Source organism: Eupeodes corollae, chromosome 1, assembly GCF_945859685.1.
Source record: "Eupeodes corollae chromosome 1, idEupCoro1.1, whole genome shotgun sequence".
In the NCBI taxonomy this organism is placed as follows: domain Eukaryota; kingdom Metazoa; phylum Arthropoda; class Insecta; order Diptera; family Syrphidae; genus Eupeodes; species Eupeodes corollae.
In genome coordinates, this window is record NC_079147.1 from 268,048,424 (window position 1) to 268,066,359 (window position 17,936).

Genomic DNA, 17,936 nt, shown 5'->3' on the forward strand with positions numbered 1-17,936 from the left:
GAACTGTCAAACCTTAAACAACAGCCAAATTAAAAAAGAAACTGATTTCCTACAAGACCGGGAAAAATGGCGCTGTTTGTTTTAAGACATGATTTTCTACTTTAGGTTCTAGCCAGCAACTCTCACCAAGAACTCAATTTTGAATTTGAACCTGAGCGGGTGGTTTGGAATCCTCTTTCTCTTCAAGGGCGTTTCGCTTGGACGATTTATAGATTTAGATCTGAAATTTTTTTATGTAAATGATTTCCCACATTCCCACAGACCTTCTTTGTTCAAAAAAGGAAAAAAATGTTTTTTTTATGTGAGTAGATATTCGAAGTTTTTATTGTTCAGAGCATGACATTCATCTCATTACCTTTATTAAAAAGTTTGAATTTTTTAATGCACATTTTCATTGAAAACTTGTTTATAAGATTTCAAATTTCTCAATATTCAAATTAGATTTTGAAAATATTTTGGATATTTGGTAAAAAACTTCCACCCAAAAGATTTCCGAGCGATGATTGAACTTGATATAATGCTCCATTAACTTGTGATTGAACATTTTCTTGGGTTTTTTGTAAAAAGTCATTAAGTTCCTTTTGTTCTTGAGGTGTTAATGGTGTTCCAAAAGTTGAACTCACCCCTCCTGAGGACAAAACGTTCACATTTACATTACCAAGGAATTTATTTCGTTCAATTATTTTCTGTTCTCCTAAAATGGCTCCATTTTCGGCGATGCATTTGCGTTGTCGTATGATGTAATTAAAATCATTAGGATCATTTCGTTTGGTCACATGACATTGGGCGGTTCCGTGGGGACAAATCAATGAATCACAATACAAAAGGCCTGAATGGAAAAATAAAAAATAGAGATGTTGATTAAACTTAAATTTTCTCTAAAATTATTTTTATTTTTTAACAAACCATCAATTTGTCTTTCGATGAGTATATCGCCTACGATAGTCGTTCCAAGTGATGAAACTTCTTCAAACAAAAAAAGGGAGCAAATGAACGTCACAAACAAAGACCATAAAACGACCTTTATAAATTAAAAAAAAAATAAAAAAGATAATTAATGTAAATATTTATTCTATAATTCATATCTTAATCATGAAATTTTGTGTAAGTTTTTGACTTATATTAACATCTCTAAACAAAAATACGATCTTTTCCTAATTATGCCAATGATGGTTGAGATGATAAAAACATTTAAAAATTAAGTTCATTTTCAAAACATGCATAATTGTCACTTTTATCAAACACATAATAATATAATAATTTTAACATCTTCAAACACATTTAAAAATTCAGTGGGAGCCTAAAATTGCCCTAGGAAAACATTTAATTCCGTCTTTTCTTTGTAAGCTCAAATGTTGCACATAGGTATGAGAACCTATTTCCAACACAAATAAAATTTTTGATATAAACATATTTCGAGGTATAATTTTGACATCATTCAGATTTTCAATAATTTTTGAATATGGCAATTAATCCATTGAAAATTTAGATCCCATTAAATCTATTTTATATGATCTGCCAATACTTATCACTCCGAAAATCATTATCATATTAAATTTTTGTATTTTAAAAGCTTTAACCACGAACGCATAGAAATATAAAATTTCTTACAAATGTTTATTATAACTTTAATCACTGATAACACAAATTCACAAGAATAATACTTAAATTAATAATATTAAGCTTACTTTCATTATAAAGAAGTCTGATACTATTTATAACTATTTTGAATATTATAAACAAAAGAAGTCAATTACTTCAAAACACTTCCACTGTCGTTGCAAATCTAAATAAAAATGATCACACGCTCATCTTTAAAAACATTTTTTAGTCGGCGGCATAGAAAAAGTGGGTGATACATTTAAACAAAAAAAAAAAAAAACATTTTGTATTAACAGGTGTATAAATGCGGGCTTATGATTAATAAACATGGTATCTAGAAAAATTGTGTTCGGCTGAAGTTTACGTCTATTTTTTAACTTGTTGAGATTAAATTTGAATTATTCATTTAGTCGACTTTATTTTTGATATGCTTGTTATATGTTTTTTAAAATCTCTCGCTTCTATTGATAACAGTTCTGCAACCAAGCAATTGAAGTTTCAATCTTTTACTCAAAATAAAGCACAAGTTTAAAAACTCTGTTTATTCTTTATGTAAACGTCTCGAATTTTCCATTATTTTAAATACGGTTGGTTAACAAGACTCTTGTGTTAATAATTGGTTTTTAAGTTAAACAATACCCGTTTTTAACTTCCCATAGGAAGTTATTGTAATGGGTCCGATTTGTCAAATTGAAAATTTTGACATTTCTCGACGTTTCAAGGTCCCTAGAGTCGAAATAAAAGATTTTTAGAAAGATGTCTGTGCGTGCGTGTGTACGTACGTTTGTACGTCCGTACGTTCGCGACGTTTTTTTTCGTCGTCCATAGCTCAAGAACCAGAAGAGATATCGCCTTCAAATAAATTTTGTTATACAGATAATAAGGCAGAAAGATGCAGAAAGGGCTCTCAAGAAAATTGCGTCGGTGGTTTTTTTACCATAGCAGTTTGAAAAAAAGGTGAACATTTTGGTTAACCCTAAATATTTTACGAACCAAAAACGCTAGAGACTTGAATTAAATTTTATATAATATATTGTAACGTGATACCAAACAGGTATATTTTTTGAAGAAAATCAATATAACGGTTTTTTTTTTAAAATCAATAAAACTGAAAAAAAAAATTATCACCTCCAAAATTTTACAACTGAAATATGATTTCATCTCTAAAACAATGAATAATACGAAGAATAATGTTTTTGACATCTGATAAAACTTTGAGAAAAATCTAATTGACAGTTTTTTTTATAAAAAAATAAAAATCTAAAAAAAAACATTACTCAAAGTTCGTAAAAATTGAGTATCGATTCAAATATCTTTTCAAAAACTTGAAATTTATGCTTCAAGCTTATTTTATCTTATAAGAAATATTGTTTTCAACATTTTTAAAAATGTTGAGAAAAATCGAATTGACAGTTCTTTTTACAAAAAAAATAAAAACCTAAAAAAAAATTTATAAAAGTTGGTAAAAATTGATTTTCGACTCGAATATCTTTTCAAAACTTTGAGATATTGGCTTTAATTTACTTTTATCTTTCAAAAAATCTTGTTGTCAACATACAATTAAATTTTGAAAAATCGAATTGACAGTTTTTTTACAAAAAATAAAAACCTAAAAAAAAATTTATAAAAGTTGGTAAAAATTGATTTTCGACTCAAATATCTTTTCAAAACTTTGAGATATTGGCTTTAATTTTTTTTTATCTTTTAAAAAATCTTGTTGTCAACATTCAGTAAAAGTTTGAAAAAAATCGCATTGACAGTTTTTTTTACAAAAAATAAAAACCTAAAAAAAAATGTATAAAAGTTGGTAAAAATTGATTTTCGACTCAAATAGCTTTTCAAAACTTAAAAATATTGGCTTAGAACTTATTTTATTTCACAGAAAATATTGTTTTCAATATTCAGTAATTTTTATATACAAATCCAATAGCCCGTTTTTTCATAAAAAATAAAATCTACAAAAAATAGTACGCAAATTTGGTAAAAATTGATACAAGTACACATAGACAAACTTTTAAGCAAGACAAATCTACAGACGGGATGGGAAGTTATCAGTGTGGGTCGCATCCCAGCTTCTTTTTTTGGCATTCTTTTAATAGTATGTATAGTAGAAAATTCACAAGAAAACTCATCGGTAGTAGTCAGATTTTTGTATTTGAAATATTGGTACAACTGATTTAAGATCTGTCAGAATAATAATAAAAAAACACACAAATAGAAGAAATTTTTGGGAAAATCAAAAGTTGAAATTAACTTAGCATAAAAAACTAACTAAAACTAATAAAATGGACAATTTCCAAGCAGAAATGGTAATAAAACATCTTTAAATTGAGATTCTATAAAACAAAGTTCATTTAACAATTGCAGCTTTTGAGTGAATTGATCGAGTCCAGTGCCAGCGGGAATGAATTCATGCCAGGAATGTTTTTTAAACAGCTTACTAGTCTCGAAGACTCAGCAAAAGATAATAGAATTTGTGTTTCTAAAAAATTTATAATTGTTTAATAATGTAGTTTATTAGCTAAAATAAGTTTTTTTTTATCTTTTTCCTGTTTTCTTTTTGTTTTCCATTTCACACTTGGTGGTCGATTTCAAAGTTTTAACCAAACAATTTGACATAAAAAAGATGCTGGAATGCGACCCACTCTGATAACTTCCCATTCCGTCTGTCGATTTGTATTGCTTAAAAGTTTCTAAAAATTTATTTGAAATTGATATCTCTTCTGGTTCTTGAGCTATGGACGACTAAAAAATGGTCGCGAACGTACGGACGTACGAACATACGGACGTACGAACGTACGTACACACGGACGCACAGACATCTTTCTAAAAATCTTTCATTTCGACTCTAGGGACCTTGAAACGTCGAGAAATGTCAAAATTTTCAATTTAAAAAATCGGACCCATTACAATAACTTCCTAAGGAAGTTAATAAAAACTTGAAGAAAGGGTTTTGTTAGTAGACTACTACAATTTTGCATATACCTGAATTCAGTTAAGATTTATTTTTTCTTAACTGAGATAAACCTTTGGTGAAAATGGAAACATAGCAAGACATAAATATCTTTGATACTGTTTTCTCTTACAAAATAAGCCCAGTTGGTCCATTTTTACTAACAAACCTAAATAATGTCAACAGTAATGGATAGATTTCTTTCCCTAATGGAAAACACATGATCCCAAATACACAACTACTCAACGAACACAGTCATCGAGATACAAATGCAACATCATTCGTACCAACATTTCAGAACGAAATCACATAAGATCCATTCGGGACTCGTATAAATAAGTGCCTTTTTTGGTATTCCCGTCGGAGATCGGAGTCAAGTTATTATAACTTAACAACTAAATCATTTTTTAAATCTTCTTGTGCGTCGGAAACACCATGAAGATTTATTTAATCTAAACTGAGATAAACCTTTGGTAGAAACATAGCAAAACTTAATGATCTTTACTATTATTTCCTCTTGCAAAATAAGCCCAGTTATTATGTTTTTCATTAACAAAACTAAATAATATCATCAGTAACAGATTGATTTGTTCCTCAATGAAAAACACATACATACATAATTCCAAATGCACAACTACTCAACGAACACACCCATCGAGATACAAATGCATTATCAATCGTAATAACATTTGAAAACGAAATCATATAAGATCCATTCGAGACTCGTATAAATGTCAAAAACCCATCCATAGTAAGATTCTACTCTAACTTTTATCGGTGTTATTTTTACTTTGGATATTGTTTTTGTTACTAGTGTAATATCCTACTATACTATGGATAGATATTTCAACAAAACACGGGTAATTATTTGAACACCAACTTACTTTTCTAGAGCTAGAGCTTACGTTCGTTTGAACTTCAGAGCAGAGACATTCAAAGTCAAAAGATAGCACCAATCCATAAAATTTTTTTTTTACGGAGAATAAAATTGCACTTTTTCATTTAGTTTTTGTGGCCTTATTTCAAAATACGTAATACATTATATTTACAAACAAATAAAAACAACAACATGCATTAAAAATAAATTTAAACGTTATCAAAAAAAAGTTAGATTCTCTCATGCAAAATAACATTGTTTTTTTTTTTTTTTTTTTTGATTGTTTGGAGATGAACCGTTCCTTAGGTAAGATTGTGTTTTTGGTGGACATTCAAATAGAAACACATTGGCACTTGGACCTTAATGTTTAACAAGGATCAAAAATATTAGTATTTAATATTTTTTTTTTTGATTTATAAGACAATTAGTTCACTTTAGGAAGTAAATTCAAATTATTTTAATAATATTACTATTAATTCTGAGGAAAACATGGGTCGTGGTAAGCACTGTTCCCTAGAAGAGAAAGCTGTCATTTTAGTTCTACGAAGTGAGGGAAATAGCCAGAATAATGAGCAAATCTTTCAAGTTGATTGCAAAAGCAATGGCTGCGTTCAATCTCAGACAGATAGGGTATCTGGATACCTTTTTGTTAGTATTTTACGTGTAAAATAACAGCTGATCAAAAACAGCTGAGATATCAAAAAAGGAATACAAAGGTATCCAAGAACTTCTGTTGTATGTATGTACATAGGTATCCGACAGCTGATTCAATATATGAATGAATTTAAAGGAATCCAAAATAATTTTAAATTTCCATGATTTTTGGTGAAAATTCAGTGAATTATTGAAATTATCCACTTAAAATGTTGTTTTATAACAATTTGGACTTCGAAATCTAAATGTTTGCCGGCTTTTTGTGAACCGCTGAAACCTGTTGCTATCTCAATTCAGGTATTCAACTAGTTCAATAAGATATCTAAAAATTCACATATCCAGGATAGCATATCCATCTCGAGATTGAACGCAGCCAATTTGACCAATTGAGCAAAAAATCAGCTGTGAAAACCAAGCGAAACAACCCCAAGAGAAGACTTAAAGATCATTTGCCCCTCAAAAAAAAAGATCCTTACAAATTTTCAAGGGACATAAAAAACAAACTACAGCTTCCAATAACTTCCAGAACTGTTCGTAGAAGACTTGTTGAAGCTAACTTGTTCAGAAGGATTGCGAGAATGGTGCCCTTTCTATGAAAAAAAATATAACAACAATCATTTTGAATGGAGAGGACTAAAAAGAGGCAAAAATTGGAGGAATGTTTTGTGGATGGTCGAAACAAAGATGAATTTGTTGGGAAGTGATGGTAGAAAAACCGTTAGAAGGCTTCCTTTTAAAGAACTAAATCCCAAATACTCTAGAAAACGATCAAGAATGGTGGCGGCAGTATCATACTTTATGGTTATTTTTTGAGTGCGGGTAAAATGGTTCAAAATATAGAGGTGAATATCATGAAGTATACAATGCTGCCTTATGCGGCCGAGACAACGACCCTTAGCAAACATTCAAATCTGCCCAAAAGTATTTTAAATACCAATAAATCAGCGTATTTGAGTGGACATCCCTATCGCCTGACTTAAATTCCATAGAAAATTTTGCGGGAAATTTAAAATGCTCTGTTGGGAAATATGCCGCCGATTATTTGACACAATGTTGTTACACTGTAACATCTGTTAGACATTGGGCCAGGGCCAGGCTACCATATATTAAAATGATTTTGAAATCCAGAATAGCTTTGCATTTAATTTAATTATTTTAAATCGGTGTATCTATTTTAATGTCCACGAAATTTGTTCCTTTTTTTACAATTATGAATTTAAAATATTTAAAGTTATAATTTTACTATAAACAATGGATAATTTTAGTTTGAAAAAAAGAAAATAAGAAAATGAAGACCAAACATGAAAAAAAAAATCTTTTTAAGTTAATAAAAATTAAATTAAATAAAACTCTGTTTGGTATTTTAAAACATAAAAATAGTGTCCATATCTGTACATAAGGCTTTTTCAGGCTATCTTTTTTTCAATGATGGTCATAGTTTTCCAAATCTTTAATCCGTTTTTTTCAATATTAAGATGAAAGATTTATATTTATTCCATATAACATTGTAACAATTTTTACAAGTTAAGTATTAGATTTCATCTGTTTTACAAAAATCAGTTTTCAACAAAAATAAAGGCAAAAGGATTTGAAAGTAGGTCTTGCTCGTGAAACGAATCTGGAATTCTTATATGAGGCGCTCAGCGCCAAAACGGCCTAACCCTCGTTTTCAAAAAAATCAAACCGACTATGCAGATCAAACCGGAATCTTTTGAAATATATAAAAAAATCTCCCTGTGATATCGTATAAAACTAGGTAAATTTTTATGGGGAAAACTGTTTTTCGTCTCTATGAAATTCAAAAATTGTTTCATGCCAAAACGGCCTAAGCTGCTTAGGCCACATTGAATTCTAGAATTTAAACATTTGTGTGGGTTAGGTCAAAAACGCATTCTACTTTTTAAGAGAATGTATATTTTTTGAAAATAAATAATGTTAGCTAGTATGTATTTAAAAGTATGGAAATATGAAAACACGTATGTAAGTAAAGTTCAGCGAAATTCAGGAAAATGTTATAAGATTGTAAAAGGAATTGTGAAGCCAGCTCGAACGCTAAATGCACTTGCATGCCCATGTCCGTTAAAATGTCATCATCATTTCAGTGAGATTATTTTGCGAAGTATTTTTGAAAATTTGTATAAAATTGCTGATCATGATTTGCAAAATGCGTATTTATGTGGACAAATTACAGTTATTGAAACAAAGAGATCTTATAAGAGGTCTTTGGGCGAAAGCCGCAGATTTAATACAAGAATTTACAAACTTCCTGGGTCAACAATGTCGGAATGATTGTCTGCAAAAGGTTTTTTAAACAGATTCTACAGGTAACTGATGGTCGTATGACTCGTGCTCTTAAGCATAGAACACCTGGAAGTGGATCAACACAACCAATTTTGGACCAAAGGGGAAGGCATCCACCTCATAACAAGACGACCGCTGAAGCTACAGAGCTCGTGAAGACTTTATTAACAAATTTCCAAGGTATAGCTCTCATTATTCCAGGAAAAAGAATATCCGAAGAGAATTTCTTGCACCGACCTTAAACATTTCGTTAATGTACGAGCTGTATCGTGGTTCTGCAGAAAGGGATATTGTTTCAAAATTCGTGTTGACGAAAATCTTTTTAGAAATTTTGTAATATGCATTTTCGAGCTCCAGGTTCTGACAGTTGCAAGAAATGCCATTCTTTTAATGTTAACATCGAGGCTGCAGATGATCCTTCTGAAAAGCAGAGAATAACGAGCGAAAGAGCTGAATCAGCTAGAAGTGGGATGCAGTTGGATTTGAAACTTAACAACAATAAATATGCAGTTATAGCTTTCGATTTGATGAAAACCCTGCCGACGACAGTTATTTCCACAAGGGTAGCTTACTACAAGAGGCAGCTATGGACCTATTGCCTTGGTATTCATAACCTTATTACAAACAAATCGTTTATGTACACCTGGAATGAGGGAATAGCTTCACGTTGTCCACAGGAAATAGGGTCTTGCATTATACATCACGTTAAAGCGAATGTCAAGTTTAAACACATATTATGTATAGTGATCAATGTGGTGGTCGAAATCGGACCATAAGAATGAGCACTATTTGCACATACATGGTTAACAACTCTACCTTTGAAGTTGACCAGATAGCCCATAAGTTCTTAGTATCTGGACACTCATTCCTACCATGTGATCAAGATTTCGGTCTAATTGAAAAGGAAAAGAGGTATTATAAGGACATTTTTACACCTGATGATTGGGTTCGTGTAATCATCACTGCAACAAAAAGCAGCCATTCCACTAAGTCAAAATGACAGCAGATGACTTTAAAAGCATTTCATTTGAAACAGTAAAGTATCCACCGACAAGAACTCGAAAGTTTAATGGCTTAAAATTCAATGGCTTCGTTTCCAAAATGAAAAGTCATTTATAATTCAATATAAATACTCAAATAATGAAGATGTTTTGTTTCAAAAAGTTGACATTTCAAAGCGGAACTCCAGTAAATTCGTAGATGTGGAATTGGAGCCACTATATCCTGGAGGAAGATTCATTAAAGCTGCAAAGTTTAAACACCTTCAAACATGCGTTTATTTCATCTGTCGGTGTACCTCTAGTAATTACCGGCAGGGTCTGTCTAAAGTCGCCAGCTAAGATAACCACCATCCCTCCCATGATAGCCTGGTTGTTCTTGATGTCTTTCAGTGTACGATATAGTGCTTCAACTCCTTTTTTTGTTCAACATTGTACTTTCATCCCAAACCAACAATTTACATTTCTGCAACATTCTTCCACGCTCACTCTTTTTGCTGATATTACATACTGGCGTTTCCTCATGAGCTAAGTTCAACAGCAGTTTCAGAACCGAGTGCCCTGTCCGTTCATCACAAAGCATCGTAGCTGCTATTCCTGAGGAAGCTACTGCTAAAGAAACTCCATTGTTTTCCCGAATTTGAGCTTACAATACATTCAAGAGAAAAGTTTTGCTGTGCCTCCTAGAGCATCTAAAAATAGCAAACCACCTTCTCCGCCGGAAATTTTGCGTATAACTGAATCACTGCTCACTTCCCAAATTCTCTATGGCCTTGTCATCCCAAAATTCAGGCAAATCTATCCCATCAGTAATATTTATAACGTGATCTTCTACAAAAGTAAACGCCTCAATGTAAATTATATCAGTCGGATTTTGTTCTTGAACTCTGTATAAAATATGTAAAATATCATCCGCCATGTCATTTTTAAACTTATCCCACAATTGTTGAGGATTTGACAGTCCACATATAGCAAAATTTAGCAAAAAGCTCTCGCACTTTGGGAGCAGATTTGCATTGTGCAGATTGAAAATGAGTTTTTTTCCCGTAATACCAGTTGTATCCAAAATATTATTCAAATTTTTGGTAATTTAGGAGTGAAAGCGATCATATTCACCGGAAAGTCATTTTTCGCTTGGGAATGCGTTGTTTTTCCGTGGTCAAAAGTAACTCGTGACCTTTCTTAAGTCTCAAACTATCTCCTTACCAAATTTCATTTAAATCTGTTCAGTAGTTAAGGCGTAAAAGCGATCGGCCCACCTGAATTTTCTCATGGGAAGTTGTCATTTTCCGGTGGTGAAAAGTAGCCTATGATACCCTTTCTCGGGTATCAAAATATCTTCATACCAAATTTCATGCAAATTGGTTCAGTAGTTTAGGCGTGATTGAGTAACAGACTTACAGACAGAGTTACTTTCGCATTTATAATATTAAGAATGGATTTAGTGGTTTTTATTTCCATTGTGTTGATGCATATACCAAATATAGCTGTAGATTTGCAGGTCTTTGCGATAGTTTGGGAAAAATAGCCCTGAATGCAAATTGGAATGGACTAAAAAGTTTATTTCATTAAGGTAAGACAGAATTCTTGTTTTAATTATCCTCTCAAACAATTTCGATATTGAAGACAACAAAGTTATTGGTCTATAATTTCCTTTACCTGTTTTACTTACTTTTTTGAATAATGGAACTTTCTTATTTCTTCCTTTACTTTTTGACACAGCCTCTTATACCTGGTTTTCAGACTGAAATTCATCGGATGTTTCAGACATTTTTTTATTTTTATTTTTATTTTTTGATTAATTCTGTTGATCAGTTATGAGTTTATCCATGGTTTGAGGTTTCTATTTGAATTGTTCTGCATTAAAGTACAAGTTGATAAACTTATGTGATTTTTAAAAATAAATTATAGGCAATGGATACTTCACTTTCAAACATGACGCTATTCCAATTTTCATAAAGTAATTTAGTAATCTACTATTTAAAAGTTGATAGTTGACTCTGATAAAGGGGGGTTGGGTACAACATTCATTGTTTTCACATCTAACACTTTCAAAGAGAATTCCTTTCATACAGTGGTCAGTTATATTAAGTTCAAGGTTAATTCCAGCAATAAAATTGCAGGGAATCTTATCAAAACGACGAAGAACATGGTCAAGGCACGTACCACAACAAGGCCTAGTCACTTCGTTCACGAAAGATGTAAGTCCATTTTCGGCTATGAGAACTTTATGAAGATCAGAAACAGAATTACTTACTAGAATATCTATGTATAAATCACCTATAATAATAAGATTCTTCGATCGTTTAAGACTAAAAAAACTTTTGACATTTCATTCATAAAATAGAGGGGAGATGAAGAGTGTAATCTATATATGCAAACAAAAGTAAAAAAGAGGCTGGGATGCGACCCACACTGATAACTTCCCATCCCGTCTGTCGATTTGTCTTGCTTAAAAGTTTGTCTATATGTACTCGTATCAATTTTTACCAAATTTGCGTACTTTTTTGTTAGATTTTATTTTTTATGAAAAAACGGACTGTTGGAATTTTATATAAAAATTACTGAATTTCGAAACCAATATTTTCTGTAAAATAAAATAAGTTAAAAGCCAATATTTTTAATTTTTAAAAAGCTATTTGAGTCGAAAGTAAATTTTTACCAATTTTTAATATTGTTTTTTTTTAAGAGTTTTATTTTTTGTAAAAAAAACTGTCAATTCGATTTTTTTCAAAATTTTATCGAATGTTGAAAACAATATTTCTTATAAGATAAAAATAGTTTGAAGCCAATATTTCAAATTTTTGAAAAGATATTTGAGTCGAAAATCAATTTTTACCAACTTTTGTTAATTTTTTTTTGGTTTTTAGTTTTTTGTACAAAAACTGCCAATTGATTTTTTTCAAAATTTTACTTAATGTTAACAACAATATTTTTTGAAAGATAAAAGTAGTTTAAGGCCAATATCTACAATTTTTGAAAAGATATTTGGGTCGAAAAAAATTAAATCGATATCGATAAAAGTGAATTTTTAGCTGTATGAAAGTATTAACTCAAGGTTTACTCAAAACTTCATATAGAGACAAGTAAAGACCCATAACTTATGCAATTTCCACAAACTAAGTAACTTTGCAAAATAATCACTCGATTAATTCAGATATGTTTTGAATTTTATCTTTGTCTAGTAGACAAGTTTAAAGGCCAAATTTGAATTAAGAACATATTAATTCTTTAAAAAAACGTACCTGTTTTATTTTTGGGACAGAAAATAAACGTAATTCTGTCAACCAGCGAATCAAAATCATTACAATAATAAGAGATACATTTCTATTTAAAAAAAACGTACATACTTTTTATTGTTAAGGTTCACCTGAGCCTTATATTTAATAAAAGCATATTCTGAGGAACTTTTCCTGAAGCATTGAAATGTGCTGATACTGTTCCAATCCTTAAAAAAGGTTCAGAGAAAGAAGTTTTTAATTACAGGCCCATTTCAATTCTTTCTTCAATAAGTAACATTTTTGAAAAAAGTATTGAAATGAGACTTATTGATTTTTTAGATAAAAAGCAATTTGTAAATCCTCTGCAATTCGGTTTTTAGAAAAAAAAATCGACGGAAGATGCCCTTCCGAAATTTTGCTCTGATGTCTTCAATAACCTAGATAAAAAAAAGTTCACAGCTGGGCTCTATGTCGATATCGCTAAAGCATTTCATATAGTGAACCATGATATAATGGTTACTCAACTAAAAAATTTGGGTTTAAGAAGCCTTATGAGGGACTGGTTTAGATCCTATCTTCATAATAGACCACTGAGAGTTAAAATTGTTAATTTAAGAAGTGGTTTCAAATTTACTAATGTAGGGTTTCCACAAGGTTTAGTGCGGGGACCTATTTTGTTTTTAATATATATTAATTCTTTATTCAGCTTAAAACTAAAATCAAATGTTACTGCTTTTGCTGATGACGTTGGTTGTGCATTTGGTGCTGAAGGCCTCCGGGACCTTGTCTGTGAAATTAATTGGGATCTACATATGCTTAGGTCATGGTTCGCTGAACATAAACTAGTCATAAGTGCAAAAACAAAAATTATGTTCTTTAGTCTTACTCAACAGAACTCCTTGGAACCGGATATTTTCTTCCATGAGCCTGAATGTCTTAGATTCAAATTGCAAAGTTGCCATTGTATATGTTATCCAACCTCGATTACATACTACTTATTGACTCTAAAATGTCTTTTAGTAATCAATCTGAGAATTTAAAAAAGTGTTTCCGTTCCACGTTTCGGCATTTTTTCTACCACCAAAAAGTATGCTCACTTCATCTGCTTAAAAAAATATATTATGGAATCCCTCAATCTAAATTGCAATATGGTGTAGCATGCTGTAGTGGAATACATTTAAACAATATAAAACCGATTCTGACACTTCAACATAGACTGCATCATAGTTTTCCATTATTCACGGGGTTGAAGATTCTTCCATTAAGACATTTATAGCTGTCAACAAAATAAAAGCAGCGCTACTTTTTTCTCATTACTTTTTATTATATCTTTTTTGTTATATAAATATTCAAAAAATTAACATTCACTCAATAATTGCACCCAATTTTATAATTAATATAATTTATTCAACACATTAATATTTTGTACAATAACCCTTCATTTTCATAACATCACCACATATTCTTAGCATTGAATCCACCAGTTTATTGCACCGCTCTATGGGTATTCCCCTCCACACACTTTGTACAGCCGTCCACAATTCTGCCTGATTTTTGGGGTTGGGCTTGCCAACGATACGTTTAACATCCGCACACAAATGCTCAATGGGATTCAGGTCTGGAGATTGCGCTGGCCAATCTAAGGGCTGTATATCCTTACGTGAGAACCACTCTTTCGTACTACGGCTTGTGTGCTTTGGGTAATTATCTTGCTGGAAGACCCATCTGAGAGGCATGTCTTCTTCAGCGTAAGGCAGCATCACCTCCTCCAAAATTTGGACATACGCATGTTGATCCATAATGCCATCAATTTTTTTTATGGGCCCAACACCATTGTACGAAAAACAGCCCCAAACCATTATTTTGCTGTCTCCATGCTTGACTGTTTCCATGGTGTATTTTGGCTGGAACTCTATGTTCGGTGGACGCCAAACAAAATTTCTAGACCCAGTTACACCAAAAAGAACGATTTTGCTTTCGTCCGAAAACAAGACGTTCCGCAACTTCTCTCGTGCTCAACCACCATACTTTTTTGCAAAAGCAAGGCGTTGGCTTTCTTCTTGGGTGGCATGCCTTTAAATTAGATGTGCGAAGAGTGCTACGCACTGTATTTTTTAAACAAAGTGCCGTTATTTTATTGATAAATTGCATATTGATATGATTGATGGTGATAATGAAAGCTTAGAATAAGAGCTTTCAGAAAAAAAAGAGAAAAAAGCAATAACAAAGAAGATATAATAAAAAGAAATGAGAAGAAAGTAGCGCTGCTATTATTTTGTTAACAGCTGTATATTGCTATAAAGTCCTTAAAACCTTTTCCAACGCTCAGGAAATTTGAATTTCAGAGTTTTGGACAGCCATAACCTCCCTGGTAACATGCAATGTATGGTACCTGTTCCCTAATTCCGCACTACTGCCTTCCGTAATTTCTATTCTGTTTTGTCTTCTCGTTTATTTAATAAACTTCCGATTATGATGTGATCACTTATATTACCAAATCGTTTCGAAAAACTTCTATAGAGCTGGTTGTTGACTTTTCACTTTGATGATTTAGAAAGAATGTTATTTCCAGTGATATAAAAGACTCAATATTTGTGGTGATTATCAAAGAGAGTTTTGTTTTTTTTTTTAAATGTACATATTTTCTCAATTAAGGGTCACCCCTCCCAAATTATTTTAATTTGTTTTACTTGTTAATCTTGCAGTGGCTTTAAGCACTGTTTTTATTTTTTAAATACAAAATGCCACCACTTTATTTCTAATATTTATATACATTATGATAATATGAACTGTTGTATATATTTCAACTTCTGAAGAAATAAATGTATTTATAAATCTAATAAATCCAAAATCTAAAGGATCCACAGGATACGCAGTGGAGCCCACCATTGACATACTAATTCTTCCATTTAACAACTTTTTGTGTATTTTACGGTCCCATAATTCTCTTTTCTATAACAAAGTAAAATTTCAGAACTAAATGCCCTGAGAAAAGTTTTCTTATCAGCCAAACCTTTTAAAAAACCACATCCATTGGTATTTCCCAAAACCTATTTTTCATGAATACAAAAAAAAATAAATACAAATATTAATTTTCCGTTTGTGGCATTTGTTTATTACCCAAAAAAGAAGAAGAAGAAAATAAAATATTACTAGAATTATCTAAGAGACTTTAAAGTTATACATATCTACTTCTTTATACATATTTGCTGTGTTTGGGTTTTGTTTTTTAAAAGTTGTTTTGTTTAGTCAACAAATAAAGTTAAACATATATAAATAAATAAATCACACACAAAAAATTATTTACAATGTTATTAATATTGTTGCTTGTGTTTTGGTTAAGATGTATACTGTTTTTTTTTCTTTTTGTTAAATAGTTCTTTGTAGTTTTTGAGCACTATACTATATTATTTATTGTCAGCTAATTTGAGCTCATCCATAAGTGACAATTTTAATTGAGGGCTCTCTGTACGTCCAGAAGATGTTACATTTATCACGGTACAAATTTGTTGTACATCTTCTCGCAATTTATCGACAGCCGTTGATATATTTGTTAGTTTTGGCACGAAATTGTTGCTTTTGTTTATCAATTTGTATATATCCGAAGTTGAGGGTCGTTTTGTTGATATCTGTGACTGTTGGATTAGCTGTAAATAATGGAATATTTTGTTATTAAAATAGAATATAACTGAATAAATAAATAAAAGGCGCCTGGTAGACTCGGGAAATAATTGAAATTTTTTTGAGTAATCGATGTTTCAAGAGAAGCAATGAATCACGTAGTATTTGAAAGACCTTGTTTGTCAGTGACTTGAGTCATCAAATTCCTTGAGTTAACAATTCCCTTAAGTTCTTTGGTGGTTTGGAGATTTGTCTTATATTTTCATTATGTCATTCAAATGAAATTGCACTGAAAATTGAATTTTTGAGTTAAATTTAGTAAATAAGAATATCTGCACCACAGTTAATTAACCAAAAATGTCTTAAGACATACATTGTACTTCTTCAACGTAAATAAACTTAAATCTTAATCTTCACAGGTCATATGAAACAAGTACATACCGTTGCGTTCATAAAAATAGGAGTGCTCTCCAAGTAAAACAAAAAAGCCCTCAATATCAACGTTATAATATGTTTCATTAAATTTTCTAATAACAAACTAAAATAAACGGAAAATAAGTATTATCGATTTTTTACCGTTAGCTTTGTCACAATAACAACCGTTTTTTAAATATTTGGCTGTTCATAACATAAGAAGTAAGAAAAACTGTAATAAGTTATATGAAAGTATACAAATAATGTGAGCTTACAATTAGTACAGGGTGATTTTTTTGAGGTTAGGATTTTCATGCATTAGTATTTGACAGATCACGCGGGATTTCAGACATGGTGTCAAAGAGAAAGATGCTCAGTATGCTTTGACATTTCATCATGAATAGACTTACTAACGAGCAACGCTTGCAAATCATTGAATTTTATTACCAAAATCAGTGTTCGGTTCGAAATGTGTTTCGCGCTTTACGTCCGATTTATGGTCTACATAATCGACAAAGTGAGCAAACAATTAATGCGATTGTGACCAAGTTTCGCACTCAGTTTATTTTATTGGACATTAAACCAACCACACGAATGCGTACAGCTACGTAAATAAGCAAAATTGCCGCATTTGGAGTGAAGAGCAACCAGAAGCCGTTCAAGAACTGCCCATGCATCCTAAAAATGCACTGTTTGGTGTGGTTTGTACGCTGGTGGAATCATTGGACCGTATTTTTTCAAAGATGCTGTTGGACGCAACGTTACGGTGAATGGCGATCGCTATCGTTCAATGCTAACAAACTTTTTGTTGCCAAAAATGGAAGAACTGAACTTGGTTGACATGTGGTTTCAACAAGATGGCGCTACATGCCACACAGCTCGCGATTCTATGGCCATTTTGAGGGAAAACTTCGGAGAACAATTCATCTCAAGGAATGGACCGGTAAGTTGGTCACCAAGATCATGCGATTTGACGCCTTTAGACTATTTTTTGTGGGGCTACGTCAAGTCTAAATTCTACACAAATAAGCCAGCAACTATTCCAGCTTTGGAAGACAACATTTCCGAAGAAATTCGGCCTATTCCGGCCGAAATGCTCGAAAAAGTTACCCAAAATTGGACTTTCCGAATGGACCACCTAAGACGCAGCCGCGGTCAACATTTAAATGAAATTATCTTCAAAAAGTAAATGTCATGGACCAATCTAACGTTTCAAATAAAGAATCGATGAGATTTTGCAAATTTTATGCGGTTTTTTTTTTAAAGTTCTCAAGCTCTTAAAAAATCACCGTTTA

General features: G+C 31.5%; 2 protein-coding genes across 2 annotated transcripts in view; both read right to left on the minus strand.

Annotated features, from left to right (window-relative positions):
- Window positions 1–291: 291 nt before the first annotated feature.
- On the minus strand, window positions 292–1,846 carry LOC129941825 (uncharacterized). Its single transcript, XM_056050575.1, has 3 exons — window positions 1,689–1,846; window positions 907–1,021; window positions 292–829 (listed from the first exon to the last, which is right to left on the minus strand). The coding sequence occupies exons 1-3, from the start codon at window positions 1,692–1,694 to the stop codon at window positions 438–440; spliced, it is 513 nt and encodes a 170-aa protein (XP_055906550.1). The 5' UTR covers window positions 1,695–1,846; the 3' UTR covers window positions 292–437.
- Window positions 1,847–15,694: 13,848 nt separating this feature from the next.
- Window positions 15,695–17,936, minus strand: part of LOC129954199 (interaptin) — a 35,404-nt gene continuing 33,162 nt past the window's right edge. Inside the window, exon 4 of the mRNA XM_056067942.1 lies at window positions 15,695–16,253. Within this exon, the coding sequence (XP_055923917.1) occupies window positions 16,014–16,253 (240 nt within the window). The 3' untranslated portion in view covers window positions 15,695–16,013. The remainder of the gene's footprint in view (window positions 16,254–17,936) is intronic.

Bases quoted from the DNA above. Each gene is read 5' to 3' on its own strand.
- LOC129941825 (XM_056050575.1), bottom strand. The intron at 830-906 runs GTTTGTTAAAAA...TTTTCCATTCAG, and splicing joins CATCGAAAGACAAATTGATG to GCCTTTTGTATTGTGATTCA.